The sequence below is a fragment of the Quercus robur genome, chromosome 5 (assembly GCF_932294415.1).
Source record: "Quercus robur chromosome 5, dhQueRobu3.1, whole genome shotgun sequence".
Lineage (NCBI taxonomy): Eukaryota > Viridiplantae > Streptophyta > Magnoliopsida > Fagales > Fagaceae > Quercus > Quercus robur.
The window spans coordinates 77,441,550-77,464,608 of record NC_065538.1 but is presented as its reverse complement, the minus strand read 5'-3'; the positions used below and the strand labels follow the sequence as shown (position 1 = coordinate 77,464,608).

The following is a 23,059-nucleotide window of genomic DNA, read 5'->3' as shown; positions in this document are numbered from 1 at the left end:
TTTATTACTTTGTATTCTTTTTTTTTTTTACCCTCTCTCTCTCTCTCTCTCTCTCTCTCTCTCTCCCTCTCTCTCTCTCTCCATTGGCAACCTATCGTTTTCCAAAATTTGAAGATGATTCTATGACATTAAATTTGCATTATTAGTTTTTATTTTTATTTTTTTATTTAGTGTTTCTAAATTGACATTTGTTTTGTATTCTATTTTTCCTTTGATGCATTGGGTGCGAGAATGAGTGTTTCCCTAACATTACTCCACTTTTTATGAGGACAATTCTATTCATTGAATTTAAGAAAAATATTATGTGTTTAATATAAAAAAGGAGAGAAAATATAAATAATTTAATTTTATATATGGGAGGATGTGGCTGAATTCAAATGTTGAATAAAATAATATGAGATGGAAAAAATTAAAAATAAAATATATAACAATAAACACTAACTTATCAAATAATTCTGTGTAATATAATAATATTATATTCTTATATACTATCTTTAATTCTTTAAAATGCAATAGGATAAAATTTAACAATCAAAGTGAAACAAAAAAAAAAAACCTTAAAACACAATTAAATCACATCAACCCAAAATAGAGTTCTAAAGAACACAAAACTTGATCAAGCTAAAGAAGAGATGCAAGAAAAATAAAAAAGATCCACCAAAAAATTGATGGAGAAAGAGAGGGAAATAACCCTTTTTTGTGAGGGAAAATTATGCAAAGAATGGAGGAGTGAACGACAAATTTATACTAAGAAACAAAATAAAGGAAGATAAAGGGAAAGGGAAAGAGTGATATTAAGGTAGAAGGTTTGGGGAGATGAAAAGGTAAGGGGAAGGAGAAAGGTTAGAAAAAGTGTAGATGTTAAAAAAATGAATACAATTTGATGAGGACAATTTTTATTTATTTGAATTTAAGTAAATATTACATTTTAAAAAAAAGAAAAAGAGAGAGAGAGAGAATATAAATAATTTAATGATAATGAGGATGTGGTTGAATTTCAATATTGAATAAAATAAGATGAGAAGAAAAAATAAGTAAAATTAAAAGATATAACAATAAACACTAAATTATCCAAATCATGCTATGTAATAGAATAATATTATATTCTTATCTACTATATTTAATTCTTTATAATGTAATCGGATAATATTTAACAATCGAAGAGAATAAAAAGTAACAATAATAACTTAAAACAAAAAACTAAATTGTATCAACCTAAATTAGAGTTTCAAAAAACAAAAAAAAAAAATATAAACCTAAAGCAGAGATGCAAGAAAAATAAAAATCCACCAAAAAATTGAGAGAGAGAGAGAGAGAGAGAGAGAGAGATAACCTTTTTGTGGGGGAAAACTATGCAAAGAATGAAAGAGAGAATAACAAATTTATAGTAAGAAGAAGTGAATAAGAAAAGACAAATAAAGGAGAATAAAGGGAAAGATGAATAATGATATTAAAGTAGAGAGTAATGGAGAAATGAAAAAGTAAGGGGAAGAAGAAAGGTTGGAGAAAGTGTAAATATTTAAAAAATAAGTAAATGTTAAAAAAAAATGAAATATAGTAAAATTGGAAAGAAAAAAGATAATGAAGTGGATGTTAATGTGGATTAATTGGAACGTAGCAATAATAAATGTTACCCTTCAGCTTTTAGATATATATATATATATTAGTTTTGTTTTTTTTGATTACTGGAGGTTTCCCTAAGTTGGTTTATTTTAAGATTTCCCTTAGTAGTTTGTGTTTGTTTCAATGAATAAAAGCGAAATTATGCCAAAAAAAAAAAAAAATCATTTTATTCACAACATACAATCTTATCTAATAACTTTGTATAGCACAATCATTTTCTCAATTAAATGTACTTTCCTTCCCAATACGTATCCTATTCCATCATGCAAGACCCAAAGGCAAACTTATACAGTTTGTACGCATTCATCGTGGTACAATGCTAGAAAAGCTAAGCTCATTTAAATCATCAATCTAAATGAATTTATCCAGAGAGAATGCAGGGTATTTTGGTTCAAGAAGTGGTATTAATTCACTTCCCAGTAGAACTACCACAGTCGACATGGTGGGTCTGTCTTGTGGATTTTTCCTGCACACACAAAAGTCCAATATGTATGCACCTTGCAATTTCTGATGCCAAACATGATGCCATCAAGAAGCTGTCCGCGAACTCTAATACTTTATTTTCACACCAATCTCCATGCCTATCAATTTAGATTGCAAATGGAGTTATATTTCATATATGCTATCCCATTTTCACTTTGTCTAATTCTTATTCAAGCAAACAAAAGTTAACTTATATATGCAAGGAGTGTTTGTGTATGTTTAGTAAGGTAGAAGCCATTATTCCTTTCTCCACTAATAATCTCAAGCAACATTACACCAAAGTTGAAGACATCGGACTTCATAGAGAATTTCCCTTCCATTGCATATTCTAGAGCCATGTACCTGCTTTATGGACACCAACGTTAATATTATTTTTTAATTTTTATATAAAAAAACCAATAAGAAGAGAAATAATGGAAGTATTAGCTTACTATGTTCGTACAACTCTTGGTTTTCACTAAAGATCCTTGCCATTCCAAAATCCGATGTTTTGGCAACCATGTCATGGTCCAACAACACATTACTAGGTTTCAAGTCCCTCTGAATGATTTTAAGTTGGGAGTCCTCATGAAGATATAGAAGTCCTCTGGCAATCCCACTAATAATGTTATAGCATGTCTCCCAATCAAGTTGCGAGCGCCTTTTTGAATTTGAAATTCAATATTAATTATAAGCTATGACATCATGCATACATGTGAATTTTAGAAATCTTCAATGAATCCAAAATACTATCAAGCTTATAACAAGAATGCAGGAAAAAACAAACCAAAAATAAAACTATCAAGGCCTTTGTTAGGCATGAACTTGTATACAAGCAACCTTTCCTCTCCCTATATGTCACATCCCAATAGCCTCACAAGATTTTTGTGTTGAAGTTTTGCAATAAAAGTATGACCTCATTTTTTAATTCCTCTCAGCCTTGCAATGACTTCGTTGAGGACCTTTTAACTGCTGCTTCCTTGCTTTCATGTAGCACACCCTGAATGAAATAACTTCCAAATAGACAAAATTCAGAACCAAGTTGTTAATTGGTGTGGATTCTACTAGATTACCATTTGAAGTCTTTTTGCCTGTGCGACAAAAATAATATTAGCCCACTTTGATTCATGTGTTTGAGAACAATTTATTTGTGGTAGCTTATTTGTGTAATCTTTATCAAAAGATATAGTCTTTAATAAATTTTATGTACATGTGTGACAAAAAGTTAAAAGCTAACTTATTTTGGAAAGAATAAATGTTAGATTATTTGCCCTAAAACTGAGGAAAAAGTAAAAAGTAAAAAAACAAATAAGCAATAGCCAAATTCTTTCAGAAGCTCTTTCACTACTCGGTTTTGGAGTTCAAAATAACAAATTAAATGATACTAGCCGACTTATGGTGTCTTATATTTTGGTCTGCTGTTTTAATAAAAAACACAGCCCCTAGCCATTTTTAAGAGTCAGAGGATTTAAGAGCAAACTGGAAAAATTTCCTCATCATCATCTTTGTATTGAGTTCTTGATTGCTTTGATTTTACATTCCATTGATTAAGGCAAGATCATGGAACCAACTTTATCTACCCCACTTATATTTTAATCCCATTGTAAGCAAGAGTGTGGTTGAAACCACAGAGCCAAAATTCAATGACGTTCTTGAAGTGGCTAATGTTTTGGTTTAGAGGAGATCACTAATAAGAATTCTAAATAGAATACCATGATAGGAAGGCAAACTGAGTGTTTGCAAAGGTTGCATTGGTGTAGGCGAGGCAAAGGTTTTGTAAGTGGCTAACTATATAATCCTTCTTTTTATAGTGTTTTCAATAGTTTCTATGTAGTAGTTTTTAATTCGAAAAGTCTTCCTTTAGTTTTCCATCTCATATCCATTCTCTATGTCAAAAATGATAAAGATTATATTGATTTTACGTACCTTGTAAACTTTTCCAAATCCAACTTTACCAATCATGTTGTAATCTGCGAATTTGTTTGTGGCAGCTTCAATTGTCCCAAAATCGAATTGTATGGATTCTATTGTTGTTGCTTCACCTACAGCTAAACATCCAAAAAACAATAATAAATGTAAGAAATTACACTACAAAGAGCATTGTTTGCAGATATGATAAGGTAAGAGTTTGTACATAATCCATTTAATCTATATAATTTCTGACAAATTACTAACCATCCTAGAAGTTTATAATTTTTGATAATCAAGAACCTTTATTGAAAGAGTAGGAGAACCAGCAACAATACAGAACTGCAAACAACCCAAACCAGCAACAAATCAAACAAGATTCCTTATAAGAAAGACCAATAACAACAAACCAACAAGAACCTCAACTAAGCCCAGCCCCAAGGCACTCAAAGCAAGACCACCTACAAACCTGCAGAACCACAACAGAACTACAACAACAAAAATGAAAAAAAATCGGCAATCAAATTAAAGCACAATCAAAACAAAATGCAACCAACACTCAACGACAGATAGCCAGCAAACCAAACAACAAACAACATCATAAAGCTAGAAAGGAGGCCTCGGCAGCATCCTTAAGCAAAATTGAGGCTCTCTGAAGAATAGAATCTGTGAATCCCCACAATCTAGGGAACATGCTACCCCTTCAATTTGAATCTTGACTTGTTTTCTGATGAGCCCCACAATCTAATCTTCTGTTTCAATCAATCTTAATTTGAAAATGATTGCATTTCTATGACACCAATTGTGGTAAACAGCAACACTAAACCTTGTTTTTTACCATAGGCAGTTTTTTCTTTCCTATCATCCCTTTTGGAATCTTGGCAGCACCAATACTTACTTAACCCTCTTCCAAATTCTTCTAGAAATTTAACCTACAAATAGTGAGGAATTTATTATTTCTAATTTATATAGTCTTTAACACTCCCTCAAGAGAGGCCTAGTTTTAAAACAAATCCTTATTGAAAGGATTCCATCAGGTGGACTTTTGAAAATGAGGAGAGTGTGACATATGATTTGTGAAAGTTCAAAAACGTGTACAAAACACCTTTGAACGTTTAGACCCCCAAATTACAACTTAACCAATACAAACAATATGTCAAACAACTAGTGTGCGGAAACTTAACACATGCTATAATACGAAATTGGTTAAAGACTATCTAAGCCATAACAAAATAAAACCACAGCAGATAATAAAAAGGCAAAGATAGAGAGGAAGGAAGATGCAAACACAAAGACAACACGCGATGTGTTATCGAAGAGGAAACCGAAGTCCTCGGCGAAAAACCTCTCCGCCGCCCTCCAAGCGGTAAACAATCCACTAGAAAATACAGTTGGGATACAAGGACAGCAATAGACCCTCCAAGCCTAATCTACCCAGTGCACCTAAGCCCTCCAAGCTTCTTGCTCCAACGAGGTTGCGCCGAACCTTTTTCTTTTCTAGCTTCCCGGATTCCGCTACTAGATCGTAGCATCAACCAATGAAGATTGGTTCCTTCCTAACTGCTTCCCAGAAATCCAAACAACTGTCTCACAGTGATGATGATGGTGAGAACTAGGTTTGGTATAATGCCTCTCAAGGATTTGACAATGGAGAGGAAGAGAGTAGAGGAATTTGAAGAGACTCTAAGGTATAGATTGTGGGTGAAACAATCTTGTTTTTCTTTAGGGTTTCTCTCTTAAAATTTTCTCTGGAAGCCCTCTTTCAATCGTGGGTAAAAGGGGTATTTATACTGGAGTGGGAGAGGAATGTGAAACGTCAGGTTTTACAAAACAGGGGTGGCTCGCGGCTTGACCTCGCGGCTTGACTAAGTCACGAGATCCAGTCGCGAGTTAACCGTATGGCCAGTTGTCCTGTTTTGTCCTGTAGTGCTCCAGCTAGCATGACTGTTCATCTTCCAGCATGCTTGGCACGTGTGCTGCTTCTGGCGGCTTGCAGCCGCGAGTCACCCGCGAGTCCCAGCTGCGAGTCTCTGTTTTCTTGCACACTCTTGAGCAATCTTCACTCTATCTCACTCACTACCCTTACAACAAACCCACCTAAATACAGGGTTACTAAATGCTGAATTACAAGCAAATTTGGCACGGAATAAAGCCAATTAAATGGTTGAATAAATTCAACCTTACAATTTGAACATAAAACCAGTTGCATACCGTGATAAATTAGGAGGCAGTTAGATTTCTGAGAATTCTCTTTGTTTATGTCATTGGACTTCTTTCTTGCTCTCCTCCTTAGGAAACAGTAAAGCAGAATAACTAGCACCTCAGAGGCAGCAATTGTGACACCAATAACAATAGCTATTACCGTTGAGATTTTGCCTTTTCCTGTAAAAACAATATATGTTTTATTGACAACAGTTGATGGTCAGTTACAAGAAGTGCGGCCTAATAAAGTGATTGAGTTTCATCAGTAAAACGAGAAAGTTGAATCAATAAAATGGATATGTACCTTTTGGTCCAGGTCCTGGTGTGGCAATAGCTTGTATATGGTAAAACGAGAAAGTTTCATACCTAATGTTACAACTAGGATACAAAACTCGACCCCCTCTGTTTCCACCAATAGTTGTGGGCAGCTTTGTTATTTCTCCCCAAAGACACCTACTGCAATCAAAGCTGGATAGGTTGGGGGTGCACTATACAAGGTTGTATGGCGTTTGTAATTCTGTGAATTTGGTTTCTTTGGTAGCAAATTTTTTAGCACTAGACGAAGCATTTGCAGCCCGTGGCACCAAGTCACCAAATGTTAGCTGAAGGAAGCGATCTGGCTCTGTTCTATCCAACACGTTCCATAGAATCTTTCTCGGCTCGTCTTCCATGACCAAGAAGAATGATCGATTTGAGTAGCGTATCATGCATTCATTATTCCATATAAAGGCCACTTTTCTTTGAGGGCAGAACAGCTGAACCATCTCTTTGGTTGCGGTTGACACACGGTCTCGGCACTCATTGGTGGTGAGGTCACCACGGCAGAGGAAGAGACCGTAAATAGTGTTCCCTGGGGATTGAGTTTGACCCACTGTGGTGTTGTAGAAGCCGGTTTCACGAGTGGAATTTGCAGAAAGGAAAAAGAGGAGGTTGTTGAGGTTAGAATGGTAGGTACTATTGGCGGTGAAAGTGGTTTGGTTTGAACAGAAATGGTAGCTGTATTGGGCTGCTTCACTTGTAAGGCTCAGGGATGCCCATATTTATATGATCTGTCTTGTGCTCGTAATCTGACTCAGGAGTCTAAGGTGTCATGAGTTAGGATCCACTCCTATCTGAGAGGGAGAAAGGTGTATGTAGAATATTATTTGAATTAGGAGTTCGACTCCTTGTTGGATTTGGATAAGGAAGGAATTTTATTCCTTTTTGTTAGGATATATGTGATTCACTTGTTAGGAACGTAGTCACTATTTTATGTAATTGACTAATCTTTTGATAAAACGCACTTTACTTGTATTTGGGTAGATCTAGGATGTGTTTAATACCTCAAGAAACTTTATTTCAAGATCAAGTGTTGAAACCATGCAAGTTCATTAAAGCTTGACAGCTAGTATCTATCGAGCTTGAAGAGCTGTTCTAGCCCCGTGGTTCGATAGTTGCTCGACAGCTACTCGACAAATGGCTATCTATCGAGGTTTATGAAAAATAAATTTTCAGTTCTGCTTTGATTCTAATTCGTGATTATGTATTTGGGCCTTCTTTTCTCACAACCTTAGACATATAAAATGATTATTTTAAGGGCCGTCAAAGGTGAACACAAGTTGCACAAGTGTTGAGCAAAGTTTGTTCAAGCAAATTGTGACCGGAGATAGAATTTGCCCTAGTTCATCATTCTTGTGTAGAAGTTGCTATGCTCATGCACCGTAGGGTTTTGTGACCAAGCATTTTCTGGATCTTCATCGTGGATGAACTGAAGAATTTTGCAGCCAACAACTTTCTCTAGTTGGTGATTGAAGTTACGTATTGGAATCTGTGCAATTGGTTAGTCACATACTAGGAGCCGTGCATTACAAGGAGAGCTTATCATTACAGAACAATTCCAATTGGGTATTGGGGTAAGGGTTCAATTGTAGATTGATATAAGACACTGAGATTCTTTTACTTGTAACCGCTTGTTGTGATAATAGTAGATTCTCGGGAGTGGTGACCTTAAAATCACCCGGTGAAGTTTTTGCCGTGTTGGTTTTCTCCATTCGTAAATAAATCACCGTGTCAATTTATTTTCCGCTGCACTTAGTTTAATTGGTGATTTGTTTGTGTTACCACACGTTTGCATATTAATTTGATTAATTAATAAACTTGGTTAATTAATCAATTAATTCATCACAAGAGGTCAATACGTTTTTGGCCTATCACTTTTGGGTTACTGTTATTTGAAGTTATCAAGCTTTATTAGAAGTCTTTTCTACCACTTGATTTGGAATTCTTTTGGAATAGGAGTAATTCTCCTTTTGTGTGTGGAAAAGAAGTCTAGTCCTTCTTGGTTTTGGATATTCTAGCCTACTCAAGTCTCCTATATAAGCATAGTGCTACTATAGAAAATTAGAGAGAAAGAGAAAAGAGAGTGTGTGTGAGAAAAATGCTCTCTCTTCGTTTGGTTATTTGATATTTATGGGTTGCAATTTGGAATAGTGAGAGAGATTTGTTACTGCTTGGTTTTGGTGATTTGCTCTCTCTTGGTGCGTTGCAACTTTTGGATTAGGTTTGTGGCTCTCTCTTTGGTTTATGCAGAATTGGTATTTGGTATTCGTATTTGGTATTTGTGAACTTTTGATTCTTTGATTTTGTATTTGTGAGAGAAAGTTATTTGGGTGTATTTGAGATTTGGGTTTGTGAGAGTGCCTCTACACCAATTTATATTATTCCAAATTTGTTATAGTGAAATTTGTTCGTCGTCACTCGTGGCTGTAGGCTATTGCTAAACCATATAAATTTTTGATGTTTTGTATTTATTTTCTTTTGGATTAATTTTCTTCGTTCCTATTGTTAGTTTGAAGATCTTTCACAAGCCTAAAATATTTTCACAATCAATCTTGGTAAAGGTGTTTGGATTTGTTCTCATTGGAGAGTTTGGTGATTGGTTCGTGAATTTGATTTTTAGGGAGAAAGATGTTAGGTGATTCCTCTACAAAATCTTCGGCGAATTCTTCTAGAAAAAAAAAGCCTTTGTCAGAGTCTTTTGCAAAACCTTTGGTGGTTAGAACGATGGTTTCTAATGCCAAATTTGAAGTAGATAAATTTGATGGAATGAATAACTTTGGCATGTGGCAATGCGAAGTTATGGATGTCTTGGTCCAACAAGAGTTGGATATTACTTTGGAAGACAAACCTGAAGGGATGTCAGACAAGGATTGGGAAAAGATTAATAGACAAGCTTGTGGCACTATTCGTTTGTGTTTGGCCAAGGATGTTATTTTTTGGTGGTGACATGGTGATTAAGCCTTTGCACAAGTTCAAGTGTTGCTTGGACTTGTTCGGTATTTACAATTTGAATTAGCCCGTAGGGGCTCTGGTGGTGGTGACGGAGAAGTTTTGTTTATGGTGATATGCACTTTGTTTTGAACTCTTATTTGGCACCATCTTTGGGTGCATTTGGTGTCCATTGGCGTATTTAGAAGCGGTTTTGGATAATTTGCACTTTTTTTGGTTAGGCTCTGATTTGATTGAGTGCTTTGCATTTGTGGTTTGGGAGATGTCTTGTCAAGGTGGAGACTTGTTAAGGATTTGTATTTGGTGGTCTACAAATGTCATTTGTGAGGCTTGATGGAATTCAAGCCAAGGTGGAGATTTGTAGAATATAACTTGAATTAGGAGTTTGACTCCTTGTTGGATTTGGATAAGGAAGGAATTTTATTCCTTTTGGGTTACTATTATTTGAAGTTATTAACCTCTATTAGAAGTCTTGTCTACTACTTGATTTGGAATTCTTTTTAGAATAGGAGTGATTCTCCTTTTGTGTGTGGAAAAAAAGTCTAGTCCTTCTTGGTTTTGGATATTCTAGCCTACTCAAGTCTCCTATATAAGCATAGTGCTGCTACAGAAAATTAGAGAGAAAGAGAAAAGAGATTGTGTGTGAGAAAAATGCTCTCTCTTCGTTTGGTTATTTGATATTTATGAGTTGCAATTTGGAATAGTGAGAGAGGCTTGTTACTGCTTGGTTTTGGTTCTGCGGTTTGGTAATTTACTCTTTCTTGGTGCGTTGCAACTTTTAGATTTGCTTTGTGGCTCTCTCTTTAGTTTGTGTGCAATTGTTATTTGGTATTTGTGAACTTTTGATTCTTTGGTTTTGTATTTGTGAGAGGAAGCTATTTGGGTGTATTTGGGATTTGGGTTTGTGAGAGTGCCTCTACACCAATTTGTATTATCCCAAATTTGTTATAGTGAAATTTGTTCGTCATCGCACATGGATGTAGGCTATTGCTGAACCACGTAAATTCTTCATGTTTTGTGTTTATTTTCTTTTGGATTAATTTTCTTCATTCCTATTGTTAGTTTGAAGATCTTTCATAAACCTAAAATATTTTTATAATCAATCTTGGTAATTTGAGGTTCCGCTATTTTACATCAGTGTACACAATAATTTTCCAATATTGAGATCCAATGAAGGTTGTGTTTGGTATTGGCTCAAAAGGCCATTTTTTTTTACTATTAGCATATTTTTCCTATTATTCAACATATTTTTGCTACTATTCATAGATCTCGTTGCACTTTTTGGTACTATTAATAGGTCTCAATGTACTATTTTAGCTATCTTATAACTTTAATTACAGTATTTTCAGTAAAAAGTTTTCATTTCCAGCTAAATAAACTATTTTCAAACAGACTTGAAGTCTGTGAAAAAAGCCGAGCCACTAACCCCTGCACATTTCAAAATGATACGGCATTGGAAAATTAAAGTTAATCAACGATGTGTAAAACAAGTATGAAAAATTTTACAAACATTTTATTGTAGGTACAAACTACGTAAAGATGTGACAAAAAAATGCTAATACTTAAAAAAAATAGTGAGTCAATACCTTTTTTTTTAATGAGCTGGCCCCAAGGTAATTGATCCCCCATCCCACCCACCACCACCACTAGCAAAGCCCCACCTATTGATGTCTCTTTAAGGCCCCAAATTGCTTTCCCAAACATGTTAGAGGAGCCGCATTAGTTTGTCTAAAAATTTATGTCTATTTTTTAGTTAGAACATATTCTTCCTATCTCCTTTCCTTCAATCATTGTCTTCTTACTCTCTTCCTATATATAGAGACTCAATTTGTAGTCCAACCACAATCTCCTCCCCACCATCCAAGGCACTTTCACAAATACATGCAAGAGCAACAAAGATCACACAATAGCTCATGAACAACCAAAAAATTCCCCAAAAAAAAAAAAAAATCATATCAACCATGGATCTACAAAATTGTAACAACCCAAAAATTTATAGAAAACTTCATACCCATAAACCCAGAAAATCATGGCAAAAAAGAAAATTCATACCCATATAAACATACCCATCCCTATTGCCCTGAAGTGACAATCAAAAATCAGCCATCCTAGAAAATTAGTCAGACACCACTGTGTTATAATTGTTGCAAAATTCAACCATCAATGAGTCTTAACGAAGCCTCTAAAACCCATCAAAAGAAAACCATCTTTGATCTGACTCAAAACAAATATTCCCTAATCCTTCTTGACAACCGCCTTATCACCACCAAAAAATCCAAGTAATCCCAAGCTCTCCCAGACCTTGGTCATTGACGAGAGAGAGAGAGAGAGAGAGAGAGAGAGAGAGAGAGAGAGAGAGAGAGAGAGAGAGAGAGAGAGAGAGAGAGAGAGAGAGAGAGAGAGAGAGAAGTGAAATTGAAAACAAAAAATCAATAAAATATTAATTACATAGCTACAAGTACTGTGTAAAACTAAAAACAAGAAATTAAGAAAATATTTAAATACACAGCTACAGTAACCGTGTATGGGTCAATTTTAGGCCAAATTATGTTATTTTTTTTTTTTTTTTTTATTTTTATCTTTTTCTATTATGCACCCATTGATGTGAGTGCTCTTAGCTACTAGCCAATCAACCCTTCTTCCTTTCTCTTTTTTATTTTTTATTTATTTGTTTACTAGCTTTTTTTAGAAGCTCTCATTCAACATTCTAGTAATTTTCCTTTCCCGTACTCTACTTTCAAGCCACGTACCACTCAATTCTAAAAGATTCTCATCCTAGTGCAATTTTTCTCAATCTTATACTCTTCATTGACTTCCATCCATTTAGTGGTCTCATATAGTGGTCTTATAGTCACATTCACAATCTTATTGAGCTACTTTTATTTTATTTTCCTTAATAAAGTGTTTTCTTAATTGAAGTTAAGGGAAAATGGCTTTAGAATCATGAGAGTTACAAAAATTTTCTTCCCTTTTTCATTTATATTTCAGTTCAATTTAAGTTTATTTATCTTGTGGCTTATGATTTTCATTTTTATCTTATTAATTTATAAACCCAACTGATTATCCATTAATAAATACATTTTCTTCTTATGTTTGTACGCTTAATCATTTGATTATTTAAAGAAGAGTAAAATTTGATGCCATATGATTTACTCTTATCGCATAATGCCACATTGCCACATTAAGGTCAAGATGTTGAATCCTTTTTAAAAAAAAAATATTTTTTATACATATGTCTTACAAACTAGAAAATTTTTGTATACTCAAAAGGATTTAGAAAGATATGATGCTCTCGTAGTGCTTTGATTTTTTACTTGAATGGAGATTCAAAATGATAGTTTAGTCTTGGCCCCCTAGGCTAAAATTTATGGTTTTGCCCCTGGTCATCTTAGACTTCTTTTTCCATGATTTGTGATTCATGCATGAATAATAAATTTGCATGGTTTTTATTTTCTTTTTTATAGATAAATAGTGGGGAGGGGAATGTGAGATTTGAACAAGGGCTATCACAAATTATGGTATTAGCTTACTACGTTCAATAATTACTTGAATCCCAAATTTATAATACTAGTCTGTAATTTGTGCTATGAACAAAAAAGTAAATAATGTGATTTAAAAAAAATTCTAAATATAAAATTTAATTGTTATGGTAGTTATTAATAGTTATCTGTTATGATTGTGTTTATATATGGTGCTACGCATTTTAGAATAACATATTGATTATGATTCTGTTTATATATTGAACTATTTTATGTTGCACATGGATAGAGGAATTCCAACTGTTAAAAGAGAGGTAGACAAATTGCACACCTATTAAGATGGAGATTTTCATGCAGATTGGCTAAATTTTGAGTCTTAATTAATACTCAAGAAGATAATTAATAGGCCAAAATTTTCTTCTACTTTTCTACCAAATCTAATTTTGACCGATATTGGCTGAAACTGATTTAAACATTTGGAATTGGCTGTAATTTTACCCATGTTAGAATTGGGGGGTCGTTCTTCTTTTCATATCGGTACAAGATTTTCCGTTTGTTCCAACATAATGGAACAATATTCAAAACCATGATAATTGCCTTAGTGGTTGGGTAGACCCTGATTTTGAGTTTCCTTGGTAATGGGTATTCATGGAAGGACTCAAATCAAAATGTTGCATATGATGTCAAGATCCAAAATCCAAAATTTTAAATTTTACAAAATAAATTCAAAATGACCCAATGTTAAAAGATGCCATTTACAATTTGATTTTAAAAGGGCACAAAATAATTGTTGCTCAATATATTTCAAATCAATTATCTATCAAAATAGAACTAGACATTATTTTAAAATTTTAAAATCATTTATAATATATTGATTTTGTGACTAAATTTTGCAATAATTTCTCTTTCAACTTATGAAATCTATGAATCCTTATCAACCTTTTGGAAAAATTCAGAAAAAATATGATTATGAATAAAACATATATTTACTTTAGTTTTTGTATTCAAATCCTTTTTTTTTTTTTTTTTTGGATACTTCTAATGAAAATTGAATACAAATACAAAGTCAAACAAGTTTTTTAGTGGTGAATCTCACCAAAAAAAAAAATGAAAATGAATACAAAATACACCCCTTTTTGGCTCAAACCAAACAAGCCCTTAAGTTTTAAATTCTCTAATCCCAACTAACAATTTATCCATAAATAAATAAAAAAATTGCTAGCCAGATCTTGCTGCACAAACTCAAGCTCAACCTTCACTGTGGTGAAATAATAGAAACAGTAAGTTCATTTACAGAAGGAGCTGTTGAAGATAGACCACTTGGAACGACATTACCAACAGAAAGTGCAGGTTGTCTTGGTGGTGAAAGTTCCATTGATTCACTTCCTAGAAGAGCCACCACAATGGACATGGTAGGCCTGTCTGTAGGATCTTCTTGTACACACAAAAGTCCGATTTGAATGCATCTTTGGACTTCGGATGTCTGGCATGATTCCATCAACAAAGGGTCCACAATTTCCAAATCTTTTCCTTCATTCCATAGTCTCCATGCCTGTTAATTGTTTAATCCGAAGTATTTTATAGAAATTTTTGTTTCCCAGTTGAAATTATATGAAGTAAAATTGTCAATTAGAGAATAAAGAAATGTACATATGCAAGGAGTGTTGAGGCATGCTGTGTAAGGTAGAAGCGGTTATTCCTTTTCCTGCTAATAATCTCAAGCAAGATCACACCAAAGCTGAAAACATCTGACTTTACAGAGAATAGTCCCTCCATTGCATACTCTGGAGCCATGTATCCACTGTTTTGTGTCCCAAAATTATGCTTGCCATTATTATTATCAATAACAAAATAGCTACAAGGGGGGAAAAAGATATAGGAAGAAGCAACTTACTATGTTCCTACAACTCTTCTTGTGTTAGCTATATTCTGGTTTTCACAAAAGATCCTTGCCATGCCAAAATCTGATATTTTGGCAATCATGTCATGGTCCAACAAAATATTGCTAGGCTTCAAGTCCCTGTGAACGATTTTAAGTCGGGAGTCCTCATGAAGATATAGCAGTCCTCTAGCAATCCCACCAATAATGTTATAGCATGTCTCCCAATCAAGTTGCAAGCTTCTTTTTGAATCTAAAATTCAGTACTAAACTAATGTTTAGTGCATTGACATCATGTGTAAAATTGAATTGTAGAAAACTTAAATGCAATTGAAAATATTAGCAAGTTTATGAAACAGAATGTAGGAAGAAAAGAACGAACCAAAAATAAAGATATCAAGACTTCTGTTGGGCATGTATTCATATATGAGGACCTTTTCCTCTCCCTCTATGCCACATCCCAATAGCTTCACAAGATTCCTGTGTTGAAGTTTAGTAATTAGTATGATTTCATTCTTAAATTCCTCTAAGCCTTGCCATGACTTTCTCGACAGCCTTTTCACTGCCACTTCCTTCCCATCTGGTAGCGTACCCTGAAAGAATTCCAAAGTCAGATGCAAATGGGGCTAATGAAGCAATACAGCTACATGGAAGTAAGCACAAAAATTTGAAGTACAAAGTGTCTTACCTTGTACACGGTGCCAAATCCACCTTGCCCAAGCTTGTTTGAGTCTGAAAATTCATCTGTAGCTGATCTAATTGTAGCTAGATCGATAAAAGGTAGTTCCTCAGAGATCACCAATTCACCTTCTCGTGTGACTGCAACTGCAGTGGGGCTTGCTAACTCGTGCAATAATGCATGCTGGCTTCTCTCCTCATCTACCAAAGACAGAGTCTTGGCTATTAGTAAATCAGATAATTAGGATGTTTATTTAGAAAGATATATAAATTTACCTTGTTTTGTTCCCTTTTTCAATCGGCAATAAACAGCACAAGAACCAAGTAGAACCACTAGTGTTGATATACATGTAAACATTGCAACCATCCAAATTTTCAGTTTTTTCCCTGTTTTTCAATGGAAAGACTTTCTCAATAGCTATTAAAAGAAAAAACACAGTACTAAATTTTCTAGCATTCAGTTCTTTTCTTTCTTTTACCATTTTTTCCCCTGACCTACCTTTCAATTCAGGTTCACCCAGAGGTATAGCTATGATTTTATTGTATGACACATCAGTCTCTCAAGTCAGGAATCATGGATATTAGAATCATTTACAACCTTTTACATTTTATTAAGTTCAAGCTGACATATCTATTCCAAAACTAGTACTAGACTGTGTTTTTGTCTTAATAGCAGGGGTAAGGATAACAGTTTCTCAACATATTCCAATCAATGTCATCTAGTAGTTATGTGTGTAATGTCAAATATGCATTGCACAAAAGACATATATAGGCTTTTTCTCGAAGCAACAATGATACATGACGAATTTCATAACGTTTTTCACAACTTGTTAACGTGGCAAACTATGATTAATGTAACATCACTTTCACATGGGATGAGCATTGACATCATTTTTATTGTACATCAATCACAACATGTCATCTTCACAGACTTGCAGTTGTGAAAAATGTAGTGAAATTTGTTGTGTTAGTAGACTTATTGTTCTCAAAGTGTTAATGTAAAAAGGAAATTGTCAGACAAGTGACGGAATTCTTTCATTGTGCTGACCAATTTAAGAATTCCAAAAACATGATTACCAGGAAAGTTTGTTGGGAGAAACCTGATCCGGGATGGATGAAACTTAACACAGACGGAGCCTCCAATTCTTTGCTGGGCATAGCAGGGGGAGGGGGTCTGCTAACCCGACCTACTCTAACTCTATTGTTTCTGCCCTCTTTGATGACTGCAGGCAATTGGTTACTAGTTTCTCCCAGCACTGCATCAGACACGTCTACCTCGAGACTAACAGCTGTGCGGATCGCTTAGCTAATTTAGGATGTCCATAAGTTTCAGACTTTATTTTGTTCTCTAGTCCGCCTGTGGAACTTTTGAATGTGTTTGAGGCTAATAGCCAAGGGTTGTACTCTAACAGGCTTTGTCCTGGACCTCTATTTTCTTCCTAGTTTTAATGCATATTCCACTTTACCAAAAAAAAAAGTGTTAACGTAATGCACTGATAGAAAATAAATTATCAAAGATTGAATGACCTTACCTTTGGAACTTGGGTAAGTTACTAGAACGCTTGAGGAACTATAGAATCTGTACAGCTGATACCTCACATTACAATTCCTACTAACAACAATTCCACCTTCACGAGAATAGCAGCAAGCCTTCAAATCGCCTATAGCAGATTCCAGACAATTATAACAGATTACATCAGAAATGTCCCTAGTACACTGTACTAAACCATAAATTGTTCTGTTCTTAGAAAATTGAATTTCCCCAGTTGCAAACATGCGCTTATTAGAAGGATTGAGTGCTGCCTCATTTGAAAGGACATTCATTAAATGCTTGAAAACCTTATTAAAATGAACCGGGTCCTCATTTGATATAGTTTTCTCCCTTTTATTCCTGTCAGGATACTTCCCAGCATAAACCATAATTGAGAATTGCTGGTAGGAATAGCGAACTTGACAAAGTTCTAGGTATATTACCACTTCTTCGTTCTTGCACTGCAAGATTTCTTTGTTAGCAGTCTCAATACAAGTTTTACAAGCTGTGGAGTTGATATCCCCTCTACAAAGTGCTTCACCATAGACTTTGTTAGTATCTCCAAAGGAGGTGCTGTTGAAACCTGTTACTGAAGTTCTGGAAGGCAATAACCCAAGAAGGTGCATGAGGTTGTATTCAAATGGGCTGTTATGTGTGTAATTTTGGAAATCATTTGAACAAAAAAGAAAGAGAGAATCTTCAGCAGCAACAATTTTGGGCATGTACAGTGGTATAATGAAGAAAAGCATAGCTGAAAGTACACCTTTGTCCATCTTCCTAATTTGATAACAAATTGGATAAGCTGAAGACACTAAATATGGAAAAAAGAAATGTGCAGAGATTTCTAGCTCACGAGGTCCTATAATGTTACTTGTCTTTCCATGTTTGACAAAAAACAATGTGTAGTCCAAAAAGGCTGCGTGACATTCCATGATTGACAACAATGTGTTGGCAGAATTTTCTATACGGTTAAAGTATTAAGTATTAACCATCACTCAGAAGCTGCCGTGCCCAAAGTGGGAATCTTGAATGGAAGAGAGTTGGGTCTTTTTTTATTTTTCTTGTCTTTGTTTTGTAGAATCAAAGCAGTTGGGTCTTGGGCGCACTAAATAGTATGCAAGTCGTTGATAGTGAACGTGAAGATACCAATTTTCTATGTGGTGTGCTTGTACAGTCTATATGGTATGTCAATATCAGAGTTAAATATGCAGATCAAACGCACTTTCTGTGAACATTCTTTAAATGTCAAAGGAATACAATCAAGTTCAATTGTAAAATAATCGACAATGACATTATATAGGACAAGCTATAAGTTATTTATTAATTTTCTTTCTATAGGCCATGCTCCAAAAAGAGAGAATTCATGCTCCATTCATGTAGTTCTTGAGCAAGTTTCTAGGACAATATCTCCGCATGCATTTGTTGGCTTAACATAGTAAATTTATTTCTAGTACAGTAGTTGAGTGAGGAAAATGAGAAAACCAGAAGCAAGGTTCAGCTTAATAGTCTAATTTTATAGCAGAAGCAATTGTTGTTTACATCTTTATCATATGACTTATATATTACAATGATCAAACATAGGGTTTATATACTAGATAATTGTAGACTAACACTCGAATTAGTTTGCTTTCTTCTACAAATAAATGGGCCTATAACAGTTTTGGGCTTCTAAGGCCATATTATCTCTAATGCCCCCATAAACTTAAGGTATAACCTTGAGTTTGTACGGTCTTCAATGTCATGACCAGTCTGGAAACACACAAAACAAATGTCGGCATTGTGAGATATCAAACCGATCCCTCATCTCCATCACCGAGGCAAAACACCTGAACTTGTTAAGCCATTGACTGAACAGCTGTTAGGATTTGTTTCATAGTGATCTGTGAATCTCCCCACAGAGAAAGCGGGTCGTTCAGGTCGACAGAGTGTCATAGTTTGAGCTTTAAGCATTTGGACAACAGAGAACATTGTTGGCCTGTAATATGCATCTTCTTGAACACATAGTAAACCAATATGAATGTATCTCAAAAATTCATCTGAAGAAAATGAATTAGTCAACAAAGGATCCATCAACTCCAATCCTTTTCCTTCATTCCATAATTTCCATGCCTGTCATGAATCATCATCTAACAGGGTCAGCAATTGCGGCAACACCAGTAATCTTGATGAACGTATTAACAATACATGCCAGACAAACTTACATATGCTAGGAGGCTGGGAGCACGTTTCGATTGATGGAAGCCAGCATTCCTTATCCCAGTTATGATCTCAAGCAAGAGAACTCCAAAGCTATAAACATCAGACTTTATGGAATATAATCCTTCCATAGCATACTCTGGAGCCATGTATCCACTGATCAATGTAATTAAATAATTGAGTCAATAAAAATATATATATGATGAGCTTAAATAAAAGACAATTACATCTTATAAAAACACATAAAATTAAATAGTAAATTTCTTGAAAGAATACTTTTCTCTTTTTAAAGTTTTCCTACCAACTACCAAGTTCTAATTTGAATGGATGGTTTTGTTCAGAAAATTATTCGCTAACAAAATTGCACCAGGCATTTTCCCTTTCTGTCCTATATTTCCACAACAGAAATAAATAAATAAATAAAAATCCTTCATTTTTCCATCCCCTTTCTCCATCATTCAAGATTTATCCACAACCAAAAAAAAGACTGAAGATCAGGAGAATAAAGGATTACTTACTATGTCCCAACTATTTTAGCAGTATTAGCTTCATGTTCATTTCCTTCAATGATTCTTGCCATCCCAAAATCTGAAATCTTTGGGTTCATGTCATTATCCAACAACACATTGCTAGGTTTTAGGTCCCTATGAATTATTCTAAGTCGAGAATCCTCATGAAGATAAAGTAATCCCCGAGCAATTCCATTTATGATATTAATTCGTCTGCTCCAATTGAGTTGCTCTCGTCTATTTGCATCTAACCATAGAAATGTAGAGAAAATACTCAAAGATTGAAAAATCACATTAGGTTTATAGATTTTTATTTTTTTGAGTTGACTGTGAACTTAATTGAAGGAAACAAACCAAAGAGAGAGAAATCTAGGCTACTATTCGGCATGTATTCATAGATAAGCAGCTTTTCCTCCCTTTCTATGCAGAAACCTAAAAGCCTGACAAGATTTTTGTGTTGAACTTTCATAATGAGCAGAACTTCAGTGGTGAATTCCGTTGAACCTTGTTCAGAACAACCGGAAAGCCTTTTCACTGCTACTTGCTTTCCATTACTCAGTATACCCTACAAAAGACGATTTCTTTTAGTTCCAATTCACTTAATGGAGAAATAGAAAGCTTGTACAATTTAGACTTCAAACATTCCCTCTATTTTCAGAAATTAAGCTGTTATTACCTTGTAAACAGTGCCAAAGCCCCCTTCTCCTAGCTTATTTGAATCACTGAAGTTGTCAGTAGCTGCACTTACGGATGCAAAATCAAAGTAAGGGAGTTCTTGATCTTGCTGTTCATTTCTTCCTTGAAAATTTTGGTGCTGAAAGTCAGTGTTATGTTGGCCATGAACGGTACGAAAAATAGGTCCTTGAGTTGCAATTTCATTCTTCCCTGAACAGAAATAGAATTAGACAAAAATGAGAGAGTAGATTTCAAGCAACTTTATATCAATCCCCTTACTTTTTTTGCTTTTTTTATTCATTGCAAGCCAGTAAACGAAAGCAATCAGTACTACCACAAGGCATACTGGTACAACCGTCAAGATTATGATCATCCATATTTTCCTTACACTACCTGCATTCAATTAATTATTGATCATTGTCACTTCATAAAAACACAAATAATATGTCAAAAAGTGTTTATGGATACTTACTTTCCCCATTCATATTATCTGTGGAAGAAGGTAGAACTTGATAGAAGTTGTAGAACTCATAGCGCAAATAGCAACTACGACTAAAAAGTCTTGCACCAACAGAGAAAAAGCAGCATGTTTGAATATCTGATATAGCCTTCTGTAGGCATGAGTTACATTGATTTGCAGACAAGTCAGTACCGCACTGCACTAGAGCATAGATTGTATCATCTTTAAAGGGTTCTTCTCGAGTAGCATACATGTTAGGATCAAAAGCTGCCTTTTTCGCAAGGTTACTCAATACATTGTTTACAACACCTTTGAACAATTGTGGCTCTGAAATGTTCACTTCATTTTGTTTGGGAATGTTTCCTGTAACATTCAATTGGCCAAAGAAATTTTGATTTGAGTAGCGAAATTGGCAAAGTTCCTCCCCTACAAATGCTTCCTTACTGTTTGGACAGAGCTTCACAATATCTGTTGTTGCAAGGCTTACACAGCTCTGGCAGTCGTTTCCATTTACGTAGTTGAAGCACATATACAGTCCATAAACTCTATCTGGGTCGTTTCCAGAAGAAGTGTTGTAGAACCTAGTAAAAGAAGAATTTGAAGATAAAGAAAGGAAGAGATCTTTGAGGTTATTTTCAAAACGACTACCCGCCGTGTAATTACTAGTGCTTGAACAAAGCTCATCAGGAGGATCATTAAGAGGGTCAGCACAAGCAAGTTCATAAATGAGAGCTAGAAAAGAACAAAGCTTAAGCAATTGAATCATTCTTGAAAGCATACTTTGCATTCTTACTACTACCAAAATGAAAATGGCCGAGTCTCTCGAAATGGACTCTATCCTGTTTCACCTTAGGCCTTATAACATAATTTTGTCATTATTTTATACGAAAAATCATGGAGTCACTAAAATTGATACATAATTTCTTGGAAGAATTCTTAGGCCAAAATTTCTGTATCAATCATTTCCTAGATTTTTCCACTGAGCACATTGTGGAAATAATTTTTGTTTGACTGAGAAATTCAAAGAAATATTAGAGCTCACCTGCTCAAGTAGGGAAAGACTCAAGGGAGAGAATTAGAGCCACAATTGAAAGTGACTAAAAACAACGAAACATCTCATAATTATGAAGGAATCCTGATAAGAATAGTTATAAATCATTATCTTTTCATTTGCTATGAAACCCCGGTCCATCTATTGTACTTATTAAGTAAGTTAATTTTTTCATTTAGAGTCTATTTGGAAACAGTTTATTTAGCTGAAACTAAAAACTTTTTGATGAAAGAAATGTAGATAAAACTAAAAGGTAGTTGACATAGTACAGTGGAACTCATAAATAGTAGCAAAAATAAGCTAAATAGTAAAAAAAAATAATAAAATTTTAAACCAATGTCAAACACAACCTTAATCATATTGCAATTCTTAAGTAATGGGCCAATATGGGAGCATATCATTCACTGAGGTAGAAGAAGTTAGACCCTGCATCAAGTATAGTATATGCTTCTCCTCTCTCACAATTGGTGGGTCTTTCTCCTTGTGTTTCGCTTAATGCAAACGATGATTGATAGGAAGTAATAAATACTGATATCAAAGGGGGAGGGCTTTCCGTAGGCACTCAATTTTAGTTAGTGGTGCTTAACTGTCAACCATTAAAAAATAGGTTAATTTGAGTTTAGTTCAAAGTACCTCATGCCTGTAGCTCCGCTGGAGGAACTATTCAACTTTACCTATTATGAATTTAGTAATTTTTGAAAAAGGTTTTTTTTTTTTTCTCAACCTTTTAGCAAATAATCTATATTTTAGTATTTTTAAATAAATTAGCTTTTTCTTATAAAAAAAAATATAAATTAACTTTTAAATTTTTGTAACACATTTAACAAAAAAAATATCCAAAAATAATATTTTTTATCAACTCAATACAAAATAAGTCGTCCTCAAACAGATAAGTAGAATTACTAACTTGTTCAAGCCTTAAGCTTGTAGGATAACTTTAAATCAACCTGGGTCCATTGTTTTAGGCCCAGCTCAATTGAGCTGGCCAGATCAGAATGGCCTAGTTTTAGATAGAGCCTTTCAGATCTGCTTGTGGGGTTTGCCCCATCATAAAACTTAGGAGCTTTTCCCCATCCAATAATTATGCTAAAATAGTTCACCTTCGCTCGGCTTAGCAACTCTTGCTGTCCCTCTAGCCA

The 23,059-nt window shown here is 34.5% G+C and overlaps 3 protein-coding genes across 10 annotated transcripts in view; all 3 read right to left on the bottom strand.

The window, feature by feature from the left end:
* Nucleotides 1–23,059, bottom strand: part of LOC126727204 (cysteine-rich receptor-like protein kinase 10) — a 133,504-nt gene that overhangs the window by 34,362 nt on the left and 76,083 nt on the right. The gene's annotated exons all lie outside the window — the stretch shown is intronic.
* On the bottom strand, nucleotides 14,056–17,838 carry LOC126727208 (cysteine-rich receptor-like protein kinase 10). Of its 2 annotated transcripts, XM_050432773.1 has the most exons (7): nucleotides 17,031–17,838; nucleotides 15,771–15,885; nucleotides 15,509–15,650; nucleotides 15,203–15,413; nucleotides 14,836–15,073; nucleotides 14,592–14,742; nucleotides 14,056–14,493 (listed from the first exon to the last, which is right to left on the bottom strand). In XM_050432773.1, the coding sequence occupies exons 1-7, from the start codon at nucleotides 17,800–17,802 to the stop codon at nucleotides 14,197–14,199; spliced, it is 1,926 nt and encodes a 641-aa protein (XP_050288730.1). In that variant the 5' UTR covers nucleotides 17,803–17,838; the 3' UTR covers nucleotides 14,056–14,196. The 2 variants fall into 2 exon arrangements, with proteins under 2 accessions (XP_050288730.1, XP_050288729.1); XM_050432772.1 differs by lacking the exon at nucleotides 17,031–17,838 and having other exon boundaries at nucleotides 15,509–15,699; nucleotides 15,775–16,114.
* Nucleotides 18,523–22,051, bottom strand: LOC126727202 (cysteine-rich receptor-like protein kinase 25). 2 transcript variants are annotated; one of them, XM_050432758.1, is made up of 8 exons: nucleotides 21,912–22,051; nucleotides 20,882–21,450; nucleotides 20,689–20,802; nucleotides 20,411–20,619; nucleotides 20,089–20,299; nucleotides 19,744–19,981; nucleotides 19,231–19,381; nucleotides 18,523–19,138 (listed from the first exon to the last, which is right to left on the bottom strand). In XM_050432758.1, the coding sequence occupies exons 2-8, from the start codon at nucleotides 21,396–21,398 to the stop codon at nucleotides 18,839–18,841; spliced, it is 1,740 nt and encodes a 579-aa protein (XP_050288715.1). In that variant the 5' UTR covers nucleotides 21,399–21,450; nucleotides 21,912–22,051; the 3' UTR covers nucleotides 18,523–18,838. The 2 variants fall into 2 exon arrangements, with proteins under 2 accessions (XP_050288715.1, XP_050288713.1); XM_050432756.1 differs by lacking the exon at nucleotides 21,912–22,051 and having other exon boundaries at nucleotides 20,882–21,900.

Bases quoted from the DNA above. Each gene is read 5' to 3' on its own strand.
- LOC126727208 (XM_050432773.1), bottom strand. From the start codon at position 17,802: ATGGACAAAGGTGTACTTTCAGCTATGCTTTTCTTCATTATACCACTG. The intron at 15,414-15,508 runs GTAAGACACTTT...GAATTCTTTCAG, and splicing joins GATTTGGCACCGTGTACAAG to GGTACGCTACCAGATGGGAA. The intron at 15,074-15,202 runs GTTCGTTCTTTT...ACTGAATTTTAG, and splicing joins TCTTGATATCTTTATTTTTG to ATTCAAAAAGAAGCTTGCAA.
- LOC126727202 (XM_050432756.1), bottom strand. From the start codon at position 21,656: ATGCAAAGTATGCTTTCAAGAATGATTCAATTGCTTAAGCTTTGTTCT. The intron at 20,803-20,881 runs GTAAGTATCCAT...AATTGAATGCAG, and splicing joins AGATAATATGAATGGGGAAA to GTAGTGTAAGGAAAATATGG. The intron at 19,982-20,088 runs GTTTGTTTCCTT...TTCTATGGTTAG, and splicing joins CCTAGATTTCTCTCTCTTTG to ATGCAAATAGACGAGAGCAA.